The sequence below is a fragment of the Paramisgurnus dabryanus genome, chromosome 1 (assembly GCF_030506205.2).
Source record: "Paramisgurnus dabryanus chromosome 1, PD_genome_1.1, whole genome shotgun sequence".
Classification (NCBI taxonomy): Eukaryota; Metazoa; Chordata; class Actinopteri; order Cypriniformes; family Cobitidae; genus Paramisgurnus; species Paramisgurnus dabryanus.
Window position 1 is genome coordinate 29,786,913 of NC_133337.1, and position 23,948 is coordinate 29,810,860.

Below are 23,948 nucleotides of genomic sequence, written 5' to 3' on the forward strand. Positions count from 1 at the left end.
GATATGATATATGACCGAAGGTAATATACTTGATATTTATTTCTCTTGTTATAAGAAATAAAGTACAGTAAAAGGACTCTGTTGTTATTGATGCTGTGGACGTCTACCAAAAGTTACGTTTAGTCCACAAAAGCCGTTTGTTTATGTTGTTGCTGCTGAAACCATCTATAGTGTGAACAGCCCTTAACTTAATGCAAAAGACAAATATAAACTTTAAAAGTGTGCCAAGTACTGACATTTTATACCATGGTGACAACACAATATCCCACCGCTGTTTAAGAGAAGTAAACGTACATTAATTACGTTAATTGCGTGCAGAAACATCAGCTGACGTGTGAACAGTGACTGCAGACAACTGAGGAGGGACCATCAGCCCTTGTTATCACCTACTAGGTGCGAGCAAGCTGTAAAAAAGCCAAACTCCATCCATCTTTAGCAAGCGCAGTCCTGAAACAGCTGCTACCGCGTAACAGCCAAGCCCCATAACAATATTTCAGGAAACGCTGCCATTGTTCCAGAAGGATTTGGGCGTTATGGGAGAATGTTCATTTGTGGCTGCTTAAATTGCATTTTTGGAAAGAGCAATGGTGTGACGCTTAATCTGTAAAGGAGTTGCGGGAACAATACAGTAATGATTCAGCAACACTAACAAAAAGCTTTCACTGTATTATTTGTTAGGGAGAAAAATCCTTTGTTGCCTTTTCAGCTGTCTGCTGCTAATAGAAATTAAATATTTGAGCTGTCAGAATTCATATTGGACGACACAAATTAATATTTTATCAGGAGGAAACGTTTTGTTTCTGTTTGCTGTCAAAATCACATTTTTATTTATATTCTTCAAGGTTTTTTATGTGACCTACTAGTGAAACGTCTGCATTGATATGCCATTTACTTAATTTAGCTCTCAGCTCCTTTGAGATGTCTGTTAAAAGTGCTGCCTCTCTCTTTTAGGATGCAAATGCAGTCTGCCGCAGCAGTCTTGGTGGGTTACTCGCCACTGCAAACTCACTAAGGATTAGTGCAAGATAAGGCGGTTTTGGCTATACAACCCAAACTGCAAGGACAACACTTGTGTACAGTATACACTATATAACGTAGACATAGCATTATATTGCTATAAATCAGTGATTCTTTAAAGGGATAGTTTGCCAAAAATGATATTAAACACATGATTCACTCACCCCCAAGCAGTTCTAGATGCATATGTCCATCATTTTTCAGACAAACAGATTTTTCGGTTTTTTGGAAAATGTCTTACAGGTTTCATTTATTCAGATGTAAAGTTACGGGGTTCACTCCTTTAAAACTGAAAAAATTTGCATCTATCCTTCACAAAAAAAATCCAAACAGCTCCATGATGATAAACAAAGGCCTTCTGAGGGTAATCCGGGCTGTGTTGTTGTAGAAATATCCATATTTAAAACTTTATAAACGAAAATAACTAGCTTCCGGACCACCATCTTGGTCGCATCCGTATTCAAGATGAGAGCGTATGCAGTTTACAGAGGGTTCTGTGCTGCTGCTCTGTGCCCCCGCCCTCAGAATTTGTCATACGTCACTAAGAAAAGTGCGTACACTAAGCTGATACTCTATCTTGAATACAGAGGAATGCCGTGTTACAGAAGGCTAGTTATTTTTGTTTATAAAGTTTTACATTTGGATATTTCTCCAACAAAACGGTGCGGATTACCTTCAGAAGGCCTTTGTTTATCATTGTGAAGCCATTTGGATTTAAGTTGTAAAGGATGAAAGCACATTTTTTGGACTTGAAGGAGTGGACCCCGTAACTTTACATTTGATTAACTGAAACATCTAATGCTGCGTTTACACCAGCCGCGGTAGAGGGGGCAAGCACGGGGGATTTACATGTTGAGTCAATGCAAAGACGCAATTACACGTGGATTATTATCCTGCGGCGTGGTAGGCGCAGATGGCGCGAGTTGAAAAATCTGAACTTCGGGGGATTTCCGTGCCGCGTTAACCAATTAGGACCTTGCTGTAGTAGTGACTTGATTACAGGAAGCGAGTGGAGTGGCAGAGTCTCCGCGGAGTCGCAGAAGCCCCTTCCATTTCCGCTTGAATTTCTTGAATGACTAGAATTTCATGTCCGGCTTTCACGTGCAAATGAAGCGAGTGAACCCAAATGTCAAGCGTCCAACTACGCGCAAATAGCACGTTTTTGCCGCCCTTACCGCGGCTGGTGTAAGACATTTTCTAAAATAACTGAAAGTGTGTATGTATGAAAAATGATGGACATACGCATCTCGAACGGATTGGGGGTGAGTAAATCATGGGTTTAATATCATTTTTGGCCAAACTACCCCTTTAAACAAAGTTTCATAATCTAAGTTGTAAGTTGAAACAAACAAATGCAGAGCTCGGATGCAAAAGCCGCTAAAAGCCACCTTAGTCAAAAATAAAAATAATCACATTAACCAAATGCTCTCGACACGTATTATACATGCATTAAATACTTTTTTTGCTTAATCCTGGCCTCAGCTCATTCAGAAATACAGTTTTGTTGAAAGCCAAATTGATTTTTCAGCAAAATCCTCAAATACGACGAATGTGAAATGACCGTGGATCACATTTAAATTTGGGTCCCTTGTGAGTGCTTAGACCTGACAACACAAATAATGTGGTAATGTGAATAATGTCACATGAATCACAGCTTCCCCTAATGTGTGCTTCAGTTTCTTCATTGTTACCTTTTTTCATAATTTGAAATATTTCATCACATTTGGTCCTTTGTGAGTACCCAACACAACTATGTCTTGTCCAAAGTGGGGAGGGGTGTTCAAAGAGGAGAATTTTCCAAAAAACATACGTGGACTTAGAGGGTTTTGCAGCGAAAGACAGTCAAATTTGTTAAATACTAATGAAATGATGACTAAAGTGACTTTAGGTATTTCAAATACTGACCAATAACTTTCCATTAAAGTAAAAATACTGAACCTAAACATAAATGATTTACAATTTATAAGAAAACATGTCGGACGCACTTATAGGGTTTTGCATCTGAACTCTTCAAACATACCATGAAAAGCACAGACACTGATTGGTTACCAGCACAAGAACAATGAGTTCGATCTCTGGGAACACGCATATTGAGGAAAAAATGTATACCTTGCAATGCACTGCATTTAAAAGTGTGCCAAATGTATAAATGTAAATGTAAATGAATGAATAAACATATTAATCGACTCATATTATACTTGATTAACTAACTGTGTGGACATTTACTTTAACCATGAAGTCGAGCATCCTTGCAGAACCAATAAACTTGACTATCCTGGGAACAAAGGAAAAAACAAACAAGCAAAATGAATGCTGAGCATTAGGTTTCTGGGAACCACACAGCAGGGAAAGGACACTAACCCTGAACTGAAAGAACAGGGCTAATGTTTCATTTCAGGATTCACTCTCTTGAAAAAATAACAGAGGGGAATAAAAAAAAACTAGTGTGTAAAAATGTTTACACGCTTACGGTGCTCGGTAACATTGCTCAAAGGCAAAGTGCAGACGTTTGCAAGCGAGCAAATCGAGGTGCAGAAACGAATTTCACTTCAAAGCTGCAAACTAGGTGCGTGAATTGGAAAACGAGTGCGAAACCAAACATATTTCGCTTGAAATAAATGGAAATGCCAAACAACACTAGGTCACCTCTACTAGGACGCCCTGTTCTGCCATCTCTAAGCTTATGAATACAGCAACTAACATATTCAATCTCTCTGCTATACCTTTGTTACAGTGATATGGGCCATTTATCAAACTGCAGACAACATCAAATTGTAGCCCACCGGTACAAGAATGAACTGTATCAAAAAATAACAGCAATAGGGAATTTGATAAACGCGAACAGGAAAAGAAAAATCTTTTAGTGAATTTACTGAAGGAGCTGCTCTGTGAAACAGCCAATCAAAGCAGAGCTCAACCTTATTATTCATGACCCTTCCAAATAAGGTATTAATAAACAATTTCATTCTAAGTGCAAATCCTAGGGTTGTAAATGGACATGTAAAACCATCTCTAGGTAATTTATGCAGATATCAGAGAACAATTTAACATACTTCAATGCATTCTTTGGCACCTTTAAGCCAAACCGACATCCCCACATCTACCCAACAATCTAAAAATATTTCAAATGCCAATTATTCCTTCACTTGTGACTCACTTGGCCTCCAGCTGGGCCAATTATGTGTCTAATTCCATGTTTCCGTATCGAGCCTTTCACCGCCGCATATCAAAGCGAACACCTGACATTCAAACTCATGCTTGCAAAAGGAGAAGCCATAGAGAAGAGGTTGCAGCTTTCGGCTAGCATCATAAGCAGTGCAACACGTTGATCAAGATTAATTTAGTGCGATTAATGCAAAGTGAAACGAAGCCAAACAAAAGTGGAAGTTAAATGGGTTCAATCGTGCAATTTGTTTAATTGGTCATTTTCAATTAAAGTTAACAATGATTCGGCTTTGCAAGTAGGTTAAGTTGTTCGTGCAGATTTGTCTATTTATCCACGGTGCTGACGGCTACATTAACATTGCTAATCAACTGTGATAAATTAATACATATTGGGTAGTGATTTTTACTGAAGCTCTCCCATAAAAACACAGGGTGGTTTCATCATGATAAAGACTTATTTTGACTTCTATTATTTGAATCTCGTGTACAGAAACAGTACACAAATTCACGGTTCGCTACATACCGCGTTTTGTTTTTTAGTAACGGTTCGGTTCAGTTTTGGTACAGTCAGAGGCAAAACACAAAATCACTTGTCGGTTATTATTTATTTGTAAACATGAATAGTTTATATTTAGTAAAAAATAATATTTTAAACAGATAAAAAAACACCTGCTTGATTTAAATATAATAAATAAAAGCAAAATAAAACATGAGGGAATTACGTAAAGTGGCTACTGTAAACAAAACTTTGTAACACATGTCCCACCTCCAGGGTTTCCTGATTGGTCCACTGTTCTGGTCCGAAAGGTTAGGCAACTCCGGGAAACACATTCGGACAGCCTTTATAGGCAGGGTAATGAAATTCAGTTTGTAATATAAACAGCTGTTCCGAATAACATTTTTTGAGCTTCGAAGCTCTAGTAGAAATAAAATCGAATATTCGAAGCTTCGGAAGGAGAGGCTGAACATATTTTTCTCTTTAATAAAGGCAGGAATCTGTGTGTGTGTGTGTGTGTGTCTGTTTATCTACAGTTTTATTATGTGGCGGATGTGTTGCTGCGGACTCAAGGTAGTGTAAGTGCCTTTTTTTCGTGCAATATGGACATGTGACACGTTTAGAATAAACTTTAAGAAATAAACTTTAAAAATACTACAGAACAGCGCAAGCTGGAAGCGGCGTGCCTGTCACGCGTCCTGCGAGAACAGCATTAGTGAAACAAAACACAAGAGCAATACTTTTAATAAGGTAGCCTAACATTTTTCTAACAAATAAACATTCCCGTATCAGAAATTAGCAGCACAGTAATTACTGACAACGTAGGGTAGGCTATTTAAATAAAACAACGAAAATAAATGAACGAAGTTCAACAAACTGTAATAAAACGGTAGCATACTTTCAAAATCAAGTTTATTTATAACACTTACAATATCCAATATGTTTTTTTCATCAGAACAATAATGAAGATATTTTGCAGAAACCCCAGTGCTCCGTCATGCAAGTCAACCGATCCGCACACTTTAAGAGCTAAAGCATATATATCCAATACAAAAGTAATCCCCCATAACTCTGTGTGACATATTGACGTCTTGTGAAGCAAATCAATCAGTTTTTGCAAGAAACTGAACGTTATTTACAACACTATTAGCTTGAATGCCAAAGCAGGAAGCGCGCTTTCCGTTCGAGGCGATCTCTTCCACTGGTGCTGTTTGATGGCTGTTGACTATGGATGTTGGTCTCTCTGCGCCACCTACAGAGCGGGAGCGTGAAGCGCACTTCCTGCTTGGCAAAAGCTCTGCATTAACGCTGAAAAATATTTATATATATATATATATTCGAATCTCAAAACTGAAAATCGAATGTCAACCCACGGAACGAATATTCGAATATTCGAATTTTCTGGTCCAGCCCTAATAAACACAAAGCGCCTTTGTGATAACGAATCCTTATTTGAAAACTACAATACTTAATCTCTCGCTAGAAATATAATGAAAATTTGTAAAAAATAAAATATTACCTTATTTACACTAAGTTTGTGCTCCAGTTGCTTTCTTGGCCACCATTTTTATTTGGTTTGACCAATCACATTCCCTGCACACGCCCACGCATTACAAGGTGATGAAGGTATCTCAGGAGACAGGAAGTAAAGCAAATATTGGATTCGGAGATGCCTTAAAAGTCCAGTGTGTAAATTTTAGCAGCATCTAGTGGTGAGGTTGCGAATTGCAACCAATGGCGCAGTCCACTGCTCTTCCCTCCCTTTTGAAACGCATAGAGAAGCTACAGTAGCCGCCACCGGAAAAACATGTCATCAAGACAATTTAGTAAAAAAAGTTTGTCCGTTAACTCTTTCACCGCCAGCGTTTTTAAAAAAAGTTGCCAGCCAGCGCCAGCGTTTTTCATGATTTTCACCAAAGTTTAATGTCTTCCAGAAAATGTTCTTCTTCAAATATATAAACTTACAATATACCAAATGAAAGAACATACCCTCTGCTTACAAAAAAAAAAACGTTTCATCCTACCTTCAGTGGTTCTTTTGTAATCAGCTTTTGAATATGGGTAGGTTTCTGCAAAAACACCACATTTTGAGCAAAAAGCAGAGATAATTCCATTTTTGTGACGGACTTTTCATAGAGATCCCATTCAGAGCGATCTTTAAAACAGACACGGACATGCAGCCGCTTGCCATAGGGCAATACTTCCGGGTTTAAAAAGTTGCGGTAGTGGATAATAGCGGTATTGCGGAAAGACGGAAAAACTCGTCATTGGCGGGGAAGCGTTTTCTCTTGATTGACAAGATATCTTGTCAATGGCTGGGAAAGAGTAAAGGGCTTCTGTAGAAACATGGCGGTACAAAATGCCGACTTCCAAGTAAGGGGACCGGTGTATGTAGATAAAAACGTCTCATTCTAAGGTAATTCAATCATAATGGTTCATTCTTAAAATGTCTTTATACACCCCTTATAATATAGTTTTTTAGCATTTCTGTCAAGAGATCCTCTTAAAAATTACACACTGCACCTTTAATGCCTTCAAATGCAGCATTTTAGAGATTTCGAACACAATCATTGATGAGCTGTGCTGCATGCAAAAGTTGCCTGCAAATTCTCAAGACTCACCGCTCGTGTGGTAAACACTGCAAACGACGCGAGACATGCCCATAGCGGTATTTAGATAGAAAAGCATTGGAAAAGCAGTGCAGTGGATTGAAAAAAAAACGTGTTCACCTTTAGCAGCTTTGCTAAACAAACTTGCGGTCCGCCACTTAATATTTCCGTGTGAGAACTCAGATTTGAAGTACGTCCCGCACGTAAAACAAGCCATCTACCTTTTAAAGATTGTGCACTGAATCGGAAGTCCTGTACCAAAACGGTTCGGTACAACACAATGTACCGTTACACCCCTAATAATCATGGTTTTTTGAAAATATAGTTACGCTTTTATTTGCCAAAGACTAAGTACAGCAATGCAATGTAGTGCCTGTATGCACTATACCAAGTGAGGACTTACAATGCAGACAAACCTCATATGCACAAAGCCTCACAAGCATACATATACATATGCATGCTTTTACAGCTTATTTCACTTTTTTAATCAAAATAATTATGATTTTGAATCCCTGCAATTTTCCCATGATTGCTTCTAAGCTTTCCTAGACCACCATGCATTTGAAATCCTCAATTATCTCAACATGCACACAACAAAGGTTTGGCTAACACCTGCTTTAAGCCACTATCAGACCGCGCGTCTCTCACCTGGAAAGCTGTGGAATGAGGATTACAGGATGACCGGTCTCTTTCCTGTTATTATTACCCATGGTGCCCTGGGGTCATTACAGAACAGAAGCCTGCCCATCGCAAAACATGCAAGTACCATTGGGTGCACCATACTAATTAAAATCCTACACACGAAAACTCTCCAAAACAACTTCAGCTCAGATATACAACCTAAAATGTGTGGGATGCATATGATGACCAGATTCAGAAGTGCAGAAGGAAAATGTACAAAGAAAAACACCACCGTATTGTGTGATACATTAATTTTAAAGCTACGTAGGTATTTTGAATGCTACTGAGTTTAAAGATGACAGCTATATGGTCAATGAGTATGTTTACCTTGAAAGAAAAAAGAAAATTCAACAAACAGCTAAAAAAAACTTTTTTTATAATTGAGAAACCAAGACTATCCCGGGTGAGCCTGGCATCTGGTCACCCTTTGCTTGCAAGGAAGTGATGCTATTATAGACAACATTAAAAGTGTTTATTTGAAACCTAAGCACTATGGTAACCTGAAACCAGCAAGGTGTTGAAAATGATGCCCGGTGTCTGCGCACAGGCACGCGCGCACACTTAAACTTCTCACCTGTGATAAAACACAAGCAATCCAAACACACCGAATAGCAATCGAACAACAGCGTGTCCACACGAGTGTGGTCATCATAAATGTCCAAATTTAAATTTCAATGCAATAAAAACAAATGGGGACAGACTCAGTCCATCCACCAGAGAAGCACATCCTTATAAATACACAAGTAAGCAAGTCCAAGAGTTTACAAGCTTCATACCCCCCAAAAAGAGCTGAGGAGTGGGGTTTGTCTGCTCCCTCCCACTATCAGGTTAATGATTCACGCATTTGTGAAACAATGCCTCGCATGCCTCCTTTGAACCACGCAGCAGGAGCACTTACGGTGCAGGTGCTCGGAAGCATAGTAATACACGTCTTCGTAGCCCTCGTGATAATCCTCTTCCGGACGGTATTTTTTCCCCTTGCGTCTCCTGGACCTTCGGATCTGCTTGACAAAACCCAGAAAGCGATCCATGCTCGGCCCGCGCGTGCAGTCCTTGTGATGTGGGCACAGACCGCTGCGCTAAGCCGGTGAGCGTGTGAAGGCGTGTGCTCGGCTTCACAAAGAGCACAGCTCCGAGATCTCAAAGAGACGGAGCGAGACAGAGGCTGGGAGAGAGAAGGAGGGGAGAGGAGGAGGGTGGGAGCGACAGATCGCAGTCAGCTGAAGAGGAGAGGCTGGGTCAAATATCAACAGTGGACGTGTTTCTTTTAAAGAAATAGTTCACACAAAATATTTTAATCATTTATTCACCCTAATTACAAGCACTAACGTTTGAATCTTTGGAATCTTTGAAACGTTTGACATAAAGATTGAATGGTCTTAACATTATGTAGGTTGTATGTTTTAGGTTAAAAACATTAAATCACAAAATATGGAATTAGTGTTTTTTTTTTTTACAGACGGGGTCACGTACATTTATGTATTTACTTTAGGTCTACATAGCTCTCCTTGGCAGAGATTGTCCAAGACTTATGCTGCGTAAACTTCAAATGCAAAGCATCGAGTTTCTCGCTCTAAATTACTTGCGCAATTTAACTTTGTGTCATGCTAATGTTTAGCTTACGTTGAAAATGTTCAAATTGCACGAAGAGGGGAATAGCGCACGTTTCCACGGCAATCGCGACACCCAATTCGCATCATTTGCCCCGCGCTAGTTCATATCTATTTGTGTCTTTGCATTGACTTTTTATGAAATCCAATTGCCCACATTAGTCATCCATGAATTGCGTACATATGCGCGAAGAGGCAAACAGCGCACGTTTTCGCAGCAATCGCAATTCGCGCCATTCGCCTCGCGCTAGTTTATGTCTATTGATGTCTTTGCATTGACTTTGTATGTAATCTACTTGCTCAAAACCTTGAATTCACGTTTGGTGTGTAAGCTCCCCTAGTCATGCATGTATTGAATACTTATGCGCGAAGAGGCAAATAGCGCACGTTTTTTGCAGCAATTGCAACGCCCAATTCGCGTCATTTTCCCTGCGCTAGTTCATGTCTATTTGTGTCTTTGCATTGACTTTGTATGTAATCTTCTTGCTCAAAACCTTGAATTCATGTTTGGTGTGTATGCAACATTAGTCATGCATGAGTTGCGTACATATGCGCGAAGAGGCAAATAGCGCACGTTTTCGCAGCAATCGCAATTCGCGTCATTCGCCTCACGCTAGTTTACGACTATTTATGTCTTTGCATTGACTTTGTATGTAATCTACTTGCTCAAAACCTTGAATTCACGTTTGGTGTGTACGCTCCACTAGTCATGCATGAATTGAATACTTATGCGCAAAGAGGCAAATAGCGCACGTTTTTTGCAGCAATCGCAACGCCCAATTCGCGTCATTTTTCCTGTGCTAGTTCATGTCTATTTGTGTCTTTGCATTGACTTTGTATATAATATTCTTGCTCAAAACCTTGAATTCATGTTTGGTGTGTACGCCACATTAGTCATGCATGAGTTGCGTACATATGCGCGAAGAGGCAAATAGCGCACGTTTTCGCAGCAATCGCTGTTCGCATCAATTGCCTCGCACTAGTTTACGTCTACTGATGTCTTTGCATTGACTTTGTATGTAATCTACTTGGGCAAAACCTTGAATTTACGATTGGTGTGTACGCCCTTTTAGTCATGTATGAATTGCGTACATATGCGCGAAGAGGCAAATAGCGCACGTTTTCGCAGCAATCGCAATTCGCTTCATTCGCCTCGCGCTAGTTTACGTCTATAGAGGTCTTTGCATTGACTTTGTATGTATTCTACTTGCTCAAAACCTTGAATTCACGTTTGGTGTGTACGTTCCACTAGTCATGCATGAATTGAATACTTATGCGCGAAGAGGCAAATAGCGCATGTTTTTTGCAGCAATCGCAACTCCCAATTCGCATCATTTTCCCCGCACTAGTTCATGTCTATTTGTGTCTTTGCATTGACTTTGTATTTAATATACTTGTGCAAAACCTTGAATTCACATTTGGTGTGTACGCCCCATTAGTCATGCATGAATTGGTCCGTGCCCAAGTGCACAAAAAATTCAGCACAGTATTCAACATTTTTCCATTAGTAGTTATTGAAAGAAATTCACACATCTCTTACATTTGTGAGTGAACTGTTCCTTTAAGAAAATCGCATGCGTGTGCAGGTAAGTGCGTGACAAAGATCTGGTAAGAACCAATGGGAAAAAACGCACGGATGTCTTTCTCACGTGAAAAGAGATGCAAAGTTCAAAGGAATTTTCAGGAGAGGAATCCTTGAGTCTCATTCCACAGCAGAAGCGGGGTGGGGGAGCGCGTGCTGTTAAAGGGGGCATGAGCGTGTTCATCTCAGTACGAATGACAGATAAAGACAGCGCCAGAGGGGTGTGGATTGAAATCCTCAAGGGGCTTTCCTGCTATTTCATTATTGAGAGAAAAACGGAGGGGGCAGTGTGGGAATGTGTGGTGCTAAAAGACAAAAAGCTTAAAGCCGCCCGGATCGCTGGCTAATAGCATTAATGGGGGAGACGATTTGGTAATTAAGTCACTGACCAGTGATACCACCCAGACATGTGTCATTGACCCATTCATTCAGAAGGGGCGTACGCAACATCACAACAGGCTAGTAAAAGAACCACAGCCAAAAATGAAAAGAAAAAAGCAGGAAACATTATTTAAAACCAAAAAATTTCTTTACAGTACTCTGGATGGATTTATCCACCAATAACACCCTATAATTTGCTCAACCTATGTGATTACACCCCTACAAGCAAATAGGCATCGCTATGATTGCCTGGCTGAGGTTGGGGGTGGCAAACCTGTGCCGCAGTCATTTAAAACGTGGCACAAGACAAAACAACCCTTCACAGAAGACCCACATTCTACCGTGTGAGTGATTTTTCTTTTGATGGCGAGCCTGAAAGCAGAAGCGTGCAGATTTTGACTCTTCTCCTTTGTGCATGGCAGCGGGGGGCTGCTCTTTGTTCGAGGTCTGCCACACGCATAAGCACAGAGCAGCGAGTTTTTCGGCGGGTTTAATCCTGACGTTTTGAATTACTTCATTTGTTGCATGATTTTTTTTGTTTATGGCTAAGAACATACACAGCAATGATAACTTTAAATATGCGTGTTATGGTGTTGACCTCTTTGGTTTGTGACCAGAGAGACTTTAAAAGGAGAAACCAAAGTCTGGGTCCATAATGACACTGGTGATGGTGAGAGACAGACACACTTTCTCCTTTACTGATATAAAGAGGTGAGAGAAAAACAGAGACAAAATCTCAAACCTCTAAATGCAGACATCCGGCAATTGTGTCAAATAAATAAAAATTTAAATTAAAATTTCTAAACTAACTCAGACAACAGAAAATCCATGGAAATCCTTCGATCCACGACTAAGCTTCGTTTCCATTAAAGATTTGCTCAAAACTTTAGCTACATTTTCCAAACATTGAACCAAAACGATTGCAAAATGATAGCATGTCCATTAATTAATGTTATGTGACTAAAACGTAATTTTGTCTCGCGATAAGTCTTTCCAAAAACCATAGTCATGGGTGTGTTCGACTTCATACGGTGCACATAGACTGACATGCAATTGACATCAAAATACCGCAAGAGCGACCCAAAAGCACGCAGAGCCCGAATCGCTTTCGAGGTATTTTGATGTCATGTGCCTTGTCTGTCTTGTCCCCAAACCAAACAAATCCCGGCATATTTAAAGAATGTGACGTGTGCACGTCAGGTGACCTGTAAATGCAGAAAAAAAACAGTTTGGGGATATATTCCTTTTTTAAATTTGCTTTAAAAACCACCTTACCCGAGCGTAAAACTTTTTTTTGCAATATATGGGAGTTTATGTGAAATTGCTGCATTTTCAATTCGCAATTTTAAAAACGCAGAGTATGAAATTATTAAAATAACCCTGATTGTCTACTGATTAGCAAACACATGCTGTGTCGTGAGAAAGACGCATCCTGGGAATTTGCAGCTCCTACAGTTTGGAGACGCAAGCTTGTTTATCCAATCTGTCTGCCACCTGAGGCAATCAATGCACATTCAACAGACTCATTATTGTTCCAGAAAACACAAAAATTAGACAAACCAGCCAGCGGGTTTTTAATTAGCTACGTGATCGTAGTACCTGTAATTACACCCGACTGTCCTCGGCGGACGCTGGGTTTTGATTTTAGGGTCTCGTTAGGTACCACGATAAAGCAGCAGTAATATCTACAACATCACTGGTTTATGAATATGCACAAAGAGCGTTCCTTTACAAAATGATACCCAAGATTATCCAATATAAGAAACTTCACAATACAGAGTAACCTTATTATTCATGAAGTAAGTGCATTGTAATTAAGACTTCCACTGCCCCTTATGGAGATGCTGTAATTATGCCTAATTCACTGTATTTTATAATATTCCATCTGGTGGCTCACAATAGGAGCTGTAATGTGAAGCGTTATGCCGTAATAATGTTGTGACGGTTTCTGCATGTACGTTATGGAGATTTTGGATGTTTTCCAGGTGCGAGACTCTCCTGAGATCATTTCCAGATAAAGCACTGCAGTAAAAGCCAGGCTTAAACACTGATCCCGTGCCAAGCTCTTAGTCTGCCTCTGTATGCACTGCGGTCACGCTGCTTCCTGTTGTCCTACTCAGGAATTCAAAATATAACACTTTTTTGGGCAAAATGCCATACGCAGGGTAAATGCTGTGCTAGGTGGGGAGTTGCAAGGGGAGTCGTTTAATATTGCTGCACAGAGACTTCCAGAACTGTTTATATTTCCTCACTCCTATGTTGTTGCAAAAGATGAGCTGTCACTTTATCTGTGTCACACAAAAGGAAAATATTTGAAATGAGTAAGAGGGGACATGTCTCTGTATGCCGGAGAGGAAGAGACAAAAAAAACAAAAAAAAACAAAGAAAGGTAAAGAAAAACAGAGAGAGTAAGCGTGTGAGAGAGAGAGCAAGAGAGAGAGAGAGAGAGAGAGAGAGAGAGAGAGAGAGAGATTTGTTGATGAAATTGTTCTTTATTAAAAAAAGAAAGAAAGAAAGAAAGAAAGAAAGAAAGAAAGAAAGAAAGAAAGAAAGAAAGAAAGAAAGATGGAAGGAAGAAAGAAAGATGATGGAAGGATCCTTACTTCCATCTTTCTTTCTTCCTTCCATCTTTCTTCCTTTCTTTATTTCTTTTAAATATATAGGAAGGAAGGAAGGAAGAAATGATGGAAAGAAAGAAGGAAGAAAAGATGGATGGATGGATAGATGGATGTATGGAATAAAAGAAAGAAAGAAAGAAAGACAGAAAGATGCAAGGAAGGAAGGAAGGAAGGAAGAAATGATGGATAGAAAGAAGGAAGAAATGATGGGTGGATGGATAGATGGATGTATGGAATAAAAGAAAGAAAGAAAGAAAGAAAGAAAGAAAGAAAGAAAGAAAGAAAGAAAGAAAGAGGAAGGATGATGGAAAGATAGAAAAAAGAAAAATTATGTATGTATGAATGGAAAAAAGAAAGAAGAAACAAAAAAATTGATGAATGGATAAAGGAAGGAAGGAAGGATGGATGGAAAAAATAAAGAAAGAAAAAGAGGAAGGATGATGGAAAGATAGAAAAAAGATAAAAAATGGATGGATGGATGGATGGATGGATGGATGATGGATGGATGGAAAAAAGAAAGAAAAAATGGATGAAGGAAGGAAGAAAGGATTGATGGATAGATGTAAGGAAGGAAGGAAGGAATGATAGATAGAAAGAAGAAAAGATGGGTGAATGGATTGATGGATGGAACAAAAAAAGAAAGAAGAAAGAAAAAAGAAAGAAAGAAAGAAAGAAAGAAAGAAAGGAAGGATGGTTGGATGGAAGAATAGAAAAAAGAAAATATAAGATGATGGATGGATGGATGGATGGATGGATGGATAGATGTATAAAAGAAGGAAAAAAGAAAGAAGAAAAGATGGAAGGAAGGAATGATAGATAGAAAGAAGAAAAGATGGGTGAATGGATAGAAGGATGGAACAAAAAAAGAAAGAAAGAAAGAAAGGATGGATGGAAGAATATAAAAAAGAAAAGATAAGATGATGGATGGATAGATGTATAAAAGAAGGAAAAAGAAAGAAGAAAAGAAGGAATGAAGAAAAAAAGGATAGATAGATAGATAGATAGATAGACAGACAGACAAGACAGACAGAGAGACAGACTGATAAAAGGGAGGAAGGAAAAAAGAAGGAAGGAATGAAGGAAGGATAGAAAGATAGAAAGAAGAAAAGATGAGTGAATGGATAGATGAATGGATGGAATAAAGAAAAAAGAATGAAAGAAAGCATGGAAAGAAAGAAAGAAAGAATAAAATGATGGACAGAAAGATAGAATGAAGAAAAGATGGGTGGATGAATAGAGGATGGAAAAAAGAAAGAAGAAAATAAGGATGAATGGATGGATGGATGGAAATAAGGAAGGATTTAAAAAGGAAGAAAGGCAGGAAGAAAAAAGAAATGAAGAAAGATGGATGGAAGGAAGGAAGGAATGATGGATAGAAAGATGATGAAAAAAAGAAAGAAAGAAGGAAAGAAGAAAAATGGGAAGGAAGAAAAGAAGGATAGACAGACAGACAGACAGATAGATAAAAGGAATAAAATATGGGTGATGAATGAATGAATGAATAGAAGAAAGAAAGAAAGAAAGAGAGACAAGATGGATGGATGGATGGAAAGATGAAGGAAAGATAGAAAGAAAGGTTATTGCAGGGTAGATAGACAAACAGAAAGAAAGCAATCCAGGCTGAACTTTTAATCCCTCACTTGTGTAGTCATCTAAGCATGAAATGCCTCCGGCTTTTTCTAGAAGCACAGCACTGCCAGTTTGTTTCAATATGGTCGCTTCTCTTAGGAAGAAGATAAAACACAGACATCTGCTGTAAGCAAACACCTCACGCCGTCCAGACACACTCAACTCAACTCAACTCTACTCACTGTAGGTACTGGAGGAGGCCGTCTGTGATAAACGCTTGCATTCTAACACTGATTTGGATGAAGGCATTCAGAACTCTTACAGGATTGCTGAGTCAAGCGTTTCGCACCTCACACAAACTAACTAACAAACTCACACACCATACTGAGTCTCCCTAAACGATCTGTCTTCTGCCCAACGGCATTAAACATTCCCTCATGATTAAATTAAACTCTTTCTCTTTACATTTATCACATCTGTAAGCTCTCCATTTATTCTTACCTACGACACATCTGCAGTCGGCATCTATTTCCATCTCTTGTGCATCACACTCTTCCTCTGAATCAGAAGAAATGAGCCACGCCAGACTAAGTCACCCGCTAACAACTACTGTACAACCATGCAGCATGTCCGTGCACGATACTCTCCAACCTTTGTATTATTGTCCACATTGCATGAACTTTTCAGACGTTTTTTAAAATAAAATTTAGTAGTTGTAGTAGTTAATTTAGTAGATGCAGGGTTCCCACACCTTAGGACTTAGGACTTTCCAGGTCCAATACCCTCAAATTCATGGACTAAATGTGGGGACACATTTCAAGTGCAAGGTTACATTGTGTTACCTTTTAAGACACATTGTTACAGTTTCCTTTCGAGGGAACTCGCGCTGTGTCACTGCGGTGATACTTTGGGGACGCCTCCAGGGGTAAGTGCGTCTGAATGTGTATATCAAATTCAACCAATGGTGAGGCTTAACGACAAAGACAGGGTGACGTGGGAGCCAGGAAGTATATCGCTATCTAAAATACTGCCAAAGATGGCGTTACAGGGACGCAGGAAGTATGGCAAGGGAGACGCAGCGTCTCATTCCCTTCTCAGGGAACAACAGTTACATACGTAACCAGATATGTTTTCATGTGTCAAACACAACTATGCAAAAAAGCATTTTGGTATGAATAAACATTCGCATACAGAAGATATAAGCATTTAAAGCGAACAGTTAAGCACGTGTGCTTAAAAAGTCTAGAATTTTTATGATATTATCCTACACTACACAGGGAATAATATGGATTTTTTTCCAAGAAACTTCTTGCATAAAATAGATTCAAGCACTTTCAATGACCTGTATCTATGTATGGATATTTTCATATGCATGAATTTTTCCCCCATATTCACAAACTTTCAAGGATTTCAAGGACCCGTGGGAACCTTATAAAACTTTAGTTCAAATGATAAAGCATTGTGAAAAGGTCATGAGTTCGATCCACAGGACATGCCATTAGGACCCCCTCGAAAAAGAGATGGATCATCTCAAGGGGCTATCCTTAAATAAATAAATAAATAAACATGCATACAGCACTGTTGTTATGTGTAGCCAGAATGCATCCCAAGTCATTTTCCCTGAAAGTGTTTAAACAGCTCGTGCACCTGTCAATCATTTACGTATTACGATATTCCAGATGCGCTGTTATTCTGAACAACAGCAGTGCTTTGGAACGCAGGCCTGTCTGAACCAGAACACCCATATAGCTAATGGAAAGGTTCAAAGGTCAACATTCCCACACTGTCATTTGACACTGTCATTACTATAGTAAGAACTAAAACGCACTTAATCCTTGCCTCAATCCTTCCTAACCTCGAGTCAACATAAGATTTGGAAGAACCTCTGAATGGTCGATTCGTTTAGAATGAGCGGGAAGGGAAGTCCCAAAGTGATCAATCATCAAAACAAACTCGGCTAAATACCACCGGCTTAGGGGAAATATTGACAGAGCAGTTCATGTTTATAGAAACGAAATGCAGTACATGACAAAAGAATGAAAAAGAGGGGGTTGTTTGAAGAAAAATTGAAAAGTTTACATTCCCTCACGCCTGTCCTCCAATTCATTTTACACCCAGACGAAGCAAAAATCTCATGGGCTACGAGTGACCTTCAGTCAAACCTAAAAATGAAGTGGGAACCTTCACCCTTTAGTAGGAGGTTTTAAAGCCACTGTGGACGAACACTGAAGGAGCACACAAACATCATTAAATCATTTCGTTAAAAAGCAGTTCACCCCTTTTTCATGAATGGAAAGCCAAGTACACAATAAAGGTAGTTACATATTAAATTATGAGCAAGCAATGGATCCTAAAGTATACATTATGGGACCGTTTCCTGGAAAAGTCTTAAAGGCGACATTTTACAATAATTTTTTAAGATGTTAAATAAATCGTTGGTGTCTCCAGAGAACGTATGTGAAGTTTTAGCATAAAACACCATATAGATGATTTATTATAACATGTTAAAATTGCCACTTTGTATGTGTGAGGGAAATTTTAGTGTGTGTCATTTTAAATGCAAATGAGCTGATCTCTGCATTAAATGGCGGTGCAGTGATTGGATAGTGCAGATTAAGGGACGGTTTATCCCCTTCTGACATCACAAGGGGAGCCAAATTTCAATGAGCTATTTTTTCACATGCTTGCAGAGAATGGTTTACCAAAACTAAGTTACTGGGTTGATCTTTCACATTTTATAGGTTTGTACTAGCACTAGGGACCCAATGCATTTCAACATGCAAAAACTTTCATGATATGTTTGCATACTTTTACAGCTTGCACTGACATATCTAAAAACACATTAATGCCATTTTTATGTCTTAAGATGCACACCAGTAATTTAAGATATGTTTGTACAACTACTTAACTGTACCAAAATAACTATGGCATAGTCCTGGATTAACATAAACCCTGTTCGGGAAACCGGCCCTATATCCTTAAAAATTTTTTAGCAGCGCATGGGAAAAAACTGCAGCTGGTGCTTTTTATATTATGTAGGGAGTTGACTTGACCTTTTTAGCTTTATACAGAGCCTACCTGCTGACTAATGCACATCTACAGGATTGAGTAAACTATCTACAGTAGGACCCACTTATGACAACACTTTACAGTAGGGCTGCACGATATATCGGAAAAAAAGATTGTGATAACAGTACAGTATATGTGATGTTCATATCGCAGAGAGTAACGTTAACTTAAATGTATTTTACGTGTATATCGTTTGCGTGTTTCATGCTTACATTGTTCAAATTAGACCAATCAGAAGGGCCCCCACTAAATACCCACAAGGTAAATCTTATACTTTTATACAATTGGCTAGATCGCGGGCGCAAAGGTGAACTCAAAGACAAGCGAGGAAAGTGCCTAAAAAGAAAGGTACATAAAAAAGAGTTTTTTTTAACCAGAATTAGATTTAATTACATCAGAAGAATATCTATCACCCGTTTATAATTACATATCTAAATGATTTTTAAAGATGTAGCTAATAAAAATAGCATTTCTCGAGGGGAAGGACATATCACAAGAAATATCACTAGTACAACATTCAACGTTTAAATTGCATATTGCATAGGTTTGCCAATATCGTGCAGCCCTAATTTACACTGCATATCTTGATGCCCAAGTCCGATTTGATGACTAAATCCGAATTTTTGTTTGTGGGGGGCATTTTTTGCCTTTATTTGATAGTATGCAAGGAGAGGGCAGGAAAGTACAGGAGGGGTATAGGTTCGACAAAGGACCTCGAGGTCGTCGAAAATGTGTTTGCACCACATTTCGGAGCACTGCCCACTACACCATCAGCTCCAACTACAGTACATGCGATTTTTTGATAACCCACTTACATAATCTTTTAAAGGCGAACACCAGTGTTTTTCAATATTTTAATATGTTCTTACCTTAACTAAGACAAATTAATACATTCATATATTTTTCAATACATGCATTTAATTTTTGTACAGTGCTTCGTGAATGTGTTAGCATTTAGCCTAGCCCCATTCATTCCTTAGGATCCAAACAGGGATGAATTTAGAAGCCACCAAACACTTCCATGTTTTCCCTATTTAAAGACTGTTACATGAGTAGTTAAACGAGTAAGTTTGGTGGCACAAAATAAAACGTGGCGATTTTTTTTAAGCTTATAAAAAATGAGAACTATATTGTATGGCGGAAGTGCACGCAATGAAAAAAGACAGGTGTGTATTAATTTGTCTAAGTTGAGGTAAGAACAAAAATGGAGGAGATGATGTTGAATTCATCTCATAGTGGGAATCTTTTCATTGACATGAAATTCATTTTAAAGATGTATGTGGTAAAGAGACTGAGAAGGAGGGCACAGATGGCCTTTCGCTCTGAATAAAACATGACGACGGAGCGACACAGGCTGCTAAAAATCACATGCGGATCGCAGCACAGATTCACAACGTCACAAACAGCGTTTCACCCGAGTTAAAGGGTCCCAGAATCTGCTTTGGAGGTCTCGGCTGATGCTGTCCGACCTCTGGCCCTCCGATGCCAATTTTGTCCCGGGAAGCAGTCAACCTTTTCAGCAGCCTTTAAAACCGTAGGCATTGTGCCATAAATGTAAGCGTGTGGAGTTCCTTCAGGACCTCACGTTCCTGAGCTCCCGTGTGTTTCCTTGGGCTTGACAGACAAGTCTACATTATGTTAATTATGTATGTGATGTGACTTCAGATGGATTTCAGTTCATTGGTCCTGCTGGTGACAATAGCAGATTTTCAAACGTAGATAGATTTTTACAGCCCGTATAACCTGAAATTTAAAAGGACTAGTTCACCTAAAAAATGAAAATTCAGTCATCATTTACTCATCCTGAGGTTGTTTCAAACCTGTATAAATGTATTTGTTTCGCTGAACACAAAGGAAGATATTTTGAGCAATGTTTAGAAACAAACAGATTTGGGGCACCATTGACTTCAATTATATATTTTTTTCTTACATTGGAAGTGAATGGTGCCCCTACTTCTCGTTTGATTAGCCTACATATATTTTACTCTGTGTGCAGCAGAACAAAGAAATGTATACAGGTTTAAAACAACTTGAGGATGAGTAAATAATGACTTTCATTTTTGGGTAAACTATCCCTTTAAAAGATAACAGATTTGTGCTAAAACATATTTAAAGATAATAATGTGTGTGGTAGAAAACTGATGCAAGAAAAAAAGATGCTAACCTGCTTTTTTTAGCCTTAACACCACATTTATAAAATGTCACATGACACTTATACTGATATTTATTTATAAGCCCACTGCAGACAGGCGAATGTCTCTTGGGAACCATGCTGTCATCCCAAAAACATCATCTTTGCAGGAACGTGTCATGATGCCCTGCAGGCCACTACCGCAGTAAACAAAATCACTCCAGCGTATGAGGAGCTCTCCACCGCCTTGATACGACTTGGGCCGCTGCGTCGATATATCGATTCGACATAACCTGCCTAATGGACCACGATGCGACTCCGGCGCCACTAGGGAGTGAGAAAAATTACAAGCGGTTTGATTTTATTTGATGTTACATTAAAAACACGCAGAGGCGCTACATATCATCTGCCTTTATTCCGACCCCAACACATTTATTCTGGAGGTAGTGCATGAGAGATGTGAAGATGAAAATGTGAGGATTTGTTGGAATATAAAGTGAGTCATCGCTGCAGGCTTCTGAAGGAGTGTGAGGAGGTAAAGATAGCACATCTGTTGCTGGAGGATCTAAAAATGTACACAATTATACTAACAGATATCTTTGTGTTATTGTTTCACTTACAGATGAATTTTTCTCAAAAATTAGCAATACGCACTTTAGATTGTAATGTGAGCTTAGGGATAGTTCACCCAAAAATGAAAATTCTGTCATCATTTGCTTACCCTCAAGTTGTAACAAACCTGTATACAGAGTTCCCACACCTTAGTTAACTTCAAATTCAAAGACTTTTCAAGGACTTTCCAGGTCTAATACCCTCAAATTCAAGGACTAAATGTGGGGGCAAGGTTACATCGTGTTACCTTTTAAGATACATTGTTACAGTTCCCTTTCGAGGGAACTCGTGCTGCTTCACTGCGGTGACACTTTGGGGATGCCTCCAGGGGTAAGTGCGTCTGAATGTGTATATCAAATTCAACCAATGGTGAGGATTGACGACAAAGACAGGGTGACATGGGAGCCAGGAAGTATATCGCTATCTGAAATATTGCCAAAGACAGCGTTACAGGGACGCAGAAAGTATAGCAAGGGAGACGCAGCGCCTCGTTCCCTTTTCAGGGAACAACAGTTACATACGTAACCAAGACGTTTTCATATTTCAAAAACAACTATGCAAAAAAACATTTTGGTATGAATCAACATTCGCATACAGAAGATATAAGCATTTAAAGCCAACAGTTTAGCACGTGTGCTTAAAAATCCTATACTATCCTACACTACACAGGGAATAATATGGATTTTTTCCCAGAAAACTTCTTGTACAAAATAGATTCAAGCACTTTAATGACCTGTATCTATGTATGTATATTTTCAAAAACTTCCCAGGGCCTTGAATTTTTCCCCACAGATTCACAAACTTTCAAGGATTTCAAGGACCCGTGGGAAACCTTTTGTGTTCTGCTGAAATACAAAGGAACAGTTTGTAGGCAAACCGTTTTGGGAACCATTGACTTCCATTGTATTTTTTCCTTCTATAGAAGTCAATGGTGCTTCTGCTTTCTGCAATATTGCATATATATTTCTTTGTGTTCAGCAAAACAAAGAATTTTATACAGGTTTGTATACAACTTAAATTTTTGGGTGACCTGTCCCTTTAAGGTTTTGGGGGATTTCTTTATGTTTTGGCGCTTTTCCATTGCATAGTACCCCACGGTTTAGTTTAGTTTGGGTCGGGTCAGCTTACCTTTCGGAGCTTTTCCATTGGGTGCAGTACATAGTACCCAATACTTTTTTTCGTACCACCTCGGTTGGGGTTCCAAGCGACCCGAGCTGATACCAAACGTGACGCGAAAACACTGTAGATCACTGATTGGTCTGAGAGAATCGTCATGTCATTGCTATAATGTAAATATTAGCTTTAGCTTACTGCTAGCTTGCGCTGTCTCAAGCAAACATGTTGTTATCTGTGTTCTGCTATAAGTTTCCAAACACCCTTTTAGCGATGAAAAACATCCGCATGTTGAGAATCCGGGACACCATAACAGTTTTTTTCAGACATGCAGTTTGTGGCGGCACATTATATATGCTTAATGCAACTTGAATGAGGCTCAGCGGAGCGCCGTCGACTGACGCCACGGGTCGGGTGTTTGAACAGAAACTGTCATGTGAGACAGAGGTAGTTATAAACATCTATTTGTGGTGGCCAATTTTAATTTTGTGGCAGACTGAGAAATAAATGAATGTATGGGAATGTACAACAACGCTCTCACGTGTATGATGTCACAGCAGTAGGCAGCGCAAATATAACGACACGCCTATAATCCCTCCCACTCCGAAGTGATACTAAACTCGATGGAAAAGCTAACCACGCCAAACTGAGGTGAGCTGACCCGACCCAAACTAAACTAAACCGTGGGGTACTATGCAATGGATAAGCGCCATTTGTTTTTGCCAGGGGGTCCAAAAGTGTGGAACAAAACTCTAAAACACCCCTTAAGTGTTGATTGCAAAAGAAAATGACTTTAAAATTTAATTTAAATTTGAACAGAAAGTGACAAGAAATGTTATAAAATAAAAATGTTAAAACTTTTAAGTCAATATCGCACGGGTATATTTGTAGCAATAGCCAACAATTCTTTGTATGAATCAAAATTATAGATTTGTTTGCCGAAAATCATTAGGATATTAAGTTAAGATCATATTCAAGAAGATATTTTGTACATTTTCTGCCGTAAATATATAAAAAATTATTTTGCATTTGAAATGTGTATTGCTAATTTTCAAATAGTTCAAAGCTTATTTATTATCAAAGCTTTTAGATGATGCATGAAATTCAATTAAAAAAATTGACCCTATATGACTGATTTTGTGCTCAAGGGGGTCACAAAAAGTCAGATTACCTTGGATGCACTGGTGCACAAGATGCTCCTGAAACCATCTCAAATCATGCTGAAATAACATCAGATTTTGTGTTGTGCATTGAGGCTCAATAAAAAAGGGATTCCTATAGATTTAGAAGATATT

General features: G+C 39.0%; 1 protein-coding gene across 8 annotated transcripts in view; it reads right to left on the reverse strand.

Moving 5' to 3' along the window:
* Positions 1-23,948, reverse strand: part of grip1 (glutamate receptor interacting protein 1) — a 342,888-nt gene that overhangs the window by 185,761 nt on the left and 133,179 nt on the right. For 3 of the 8 annotated variants that reach the window (XM_065289848.2, XM_065289840.2, XM_065289841.2), the window contains exon 1: positions 8,867-9,119. The exons of 1 other annotated variant lie outside the window; for it this stretch is intronic. In XM_065289848.2, the coding sequence (XP_065145920.1) occupies positions 8,867-8,999 (133 nt within the window). In that variant the 5' untranslated portion in view covers positions 9,000-9,119. Of the gene's footprint in view, positions 1-8,866; positions 9,121-23,948 lie in introns of those variants that run through there. 4 more of the 8 variants (XM_065289842.2, XM_065289839.2, XM_065289846.2 and 1 more) reach the window with 2 other exon arrangements.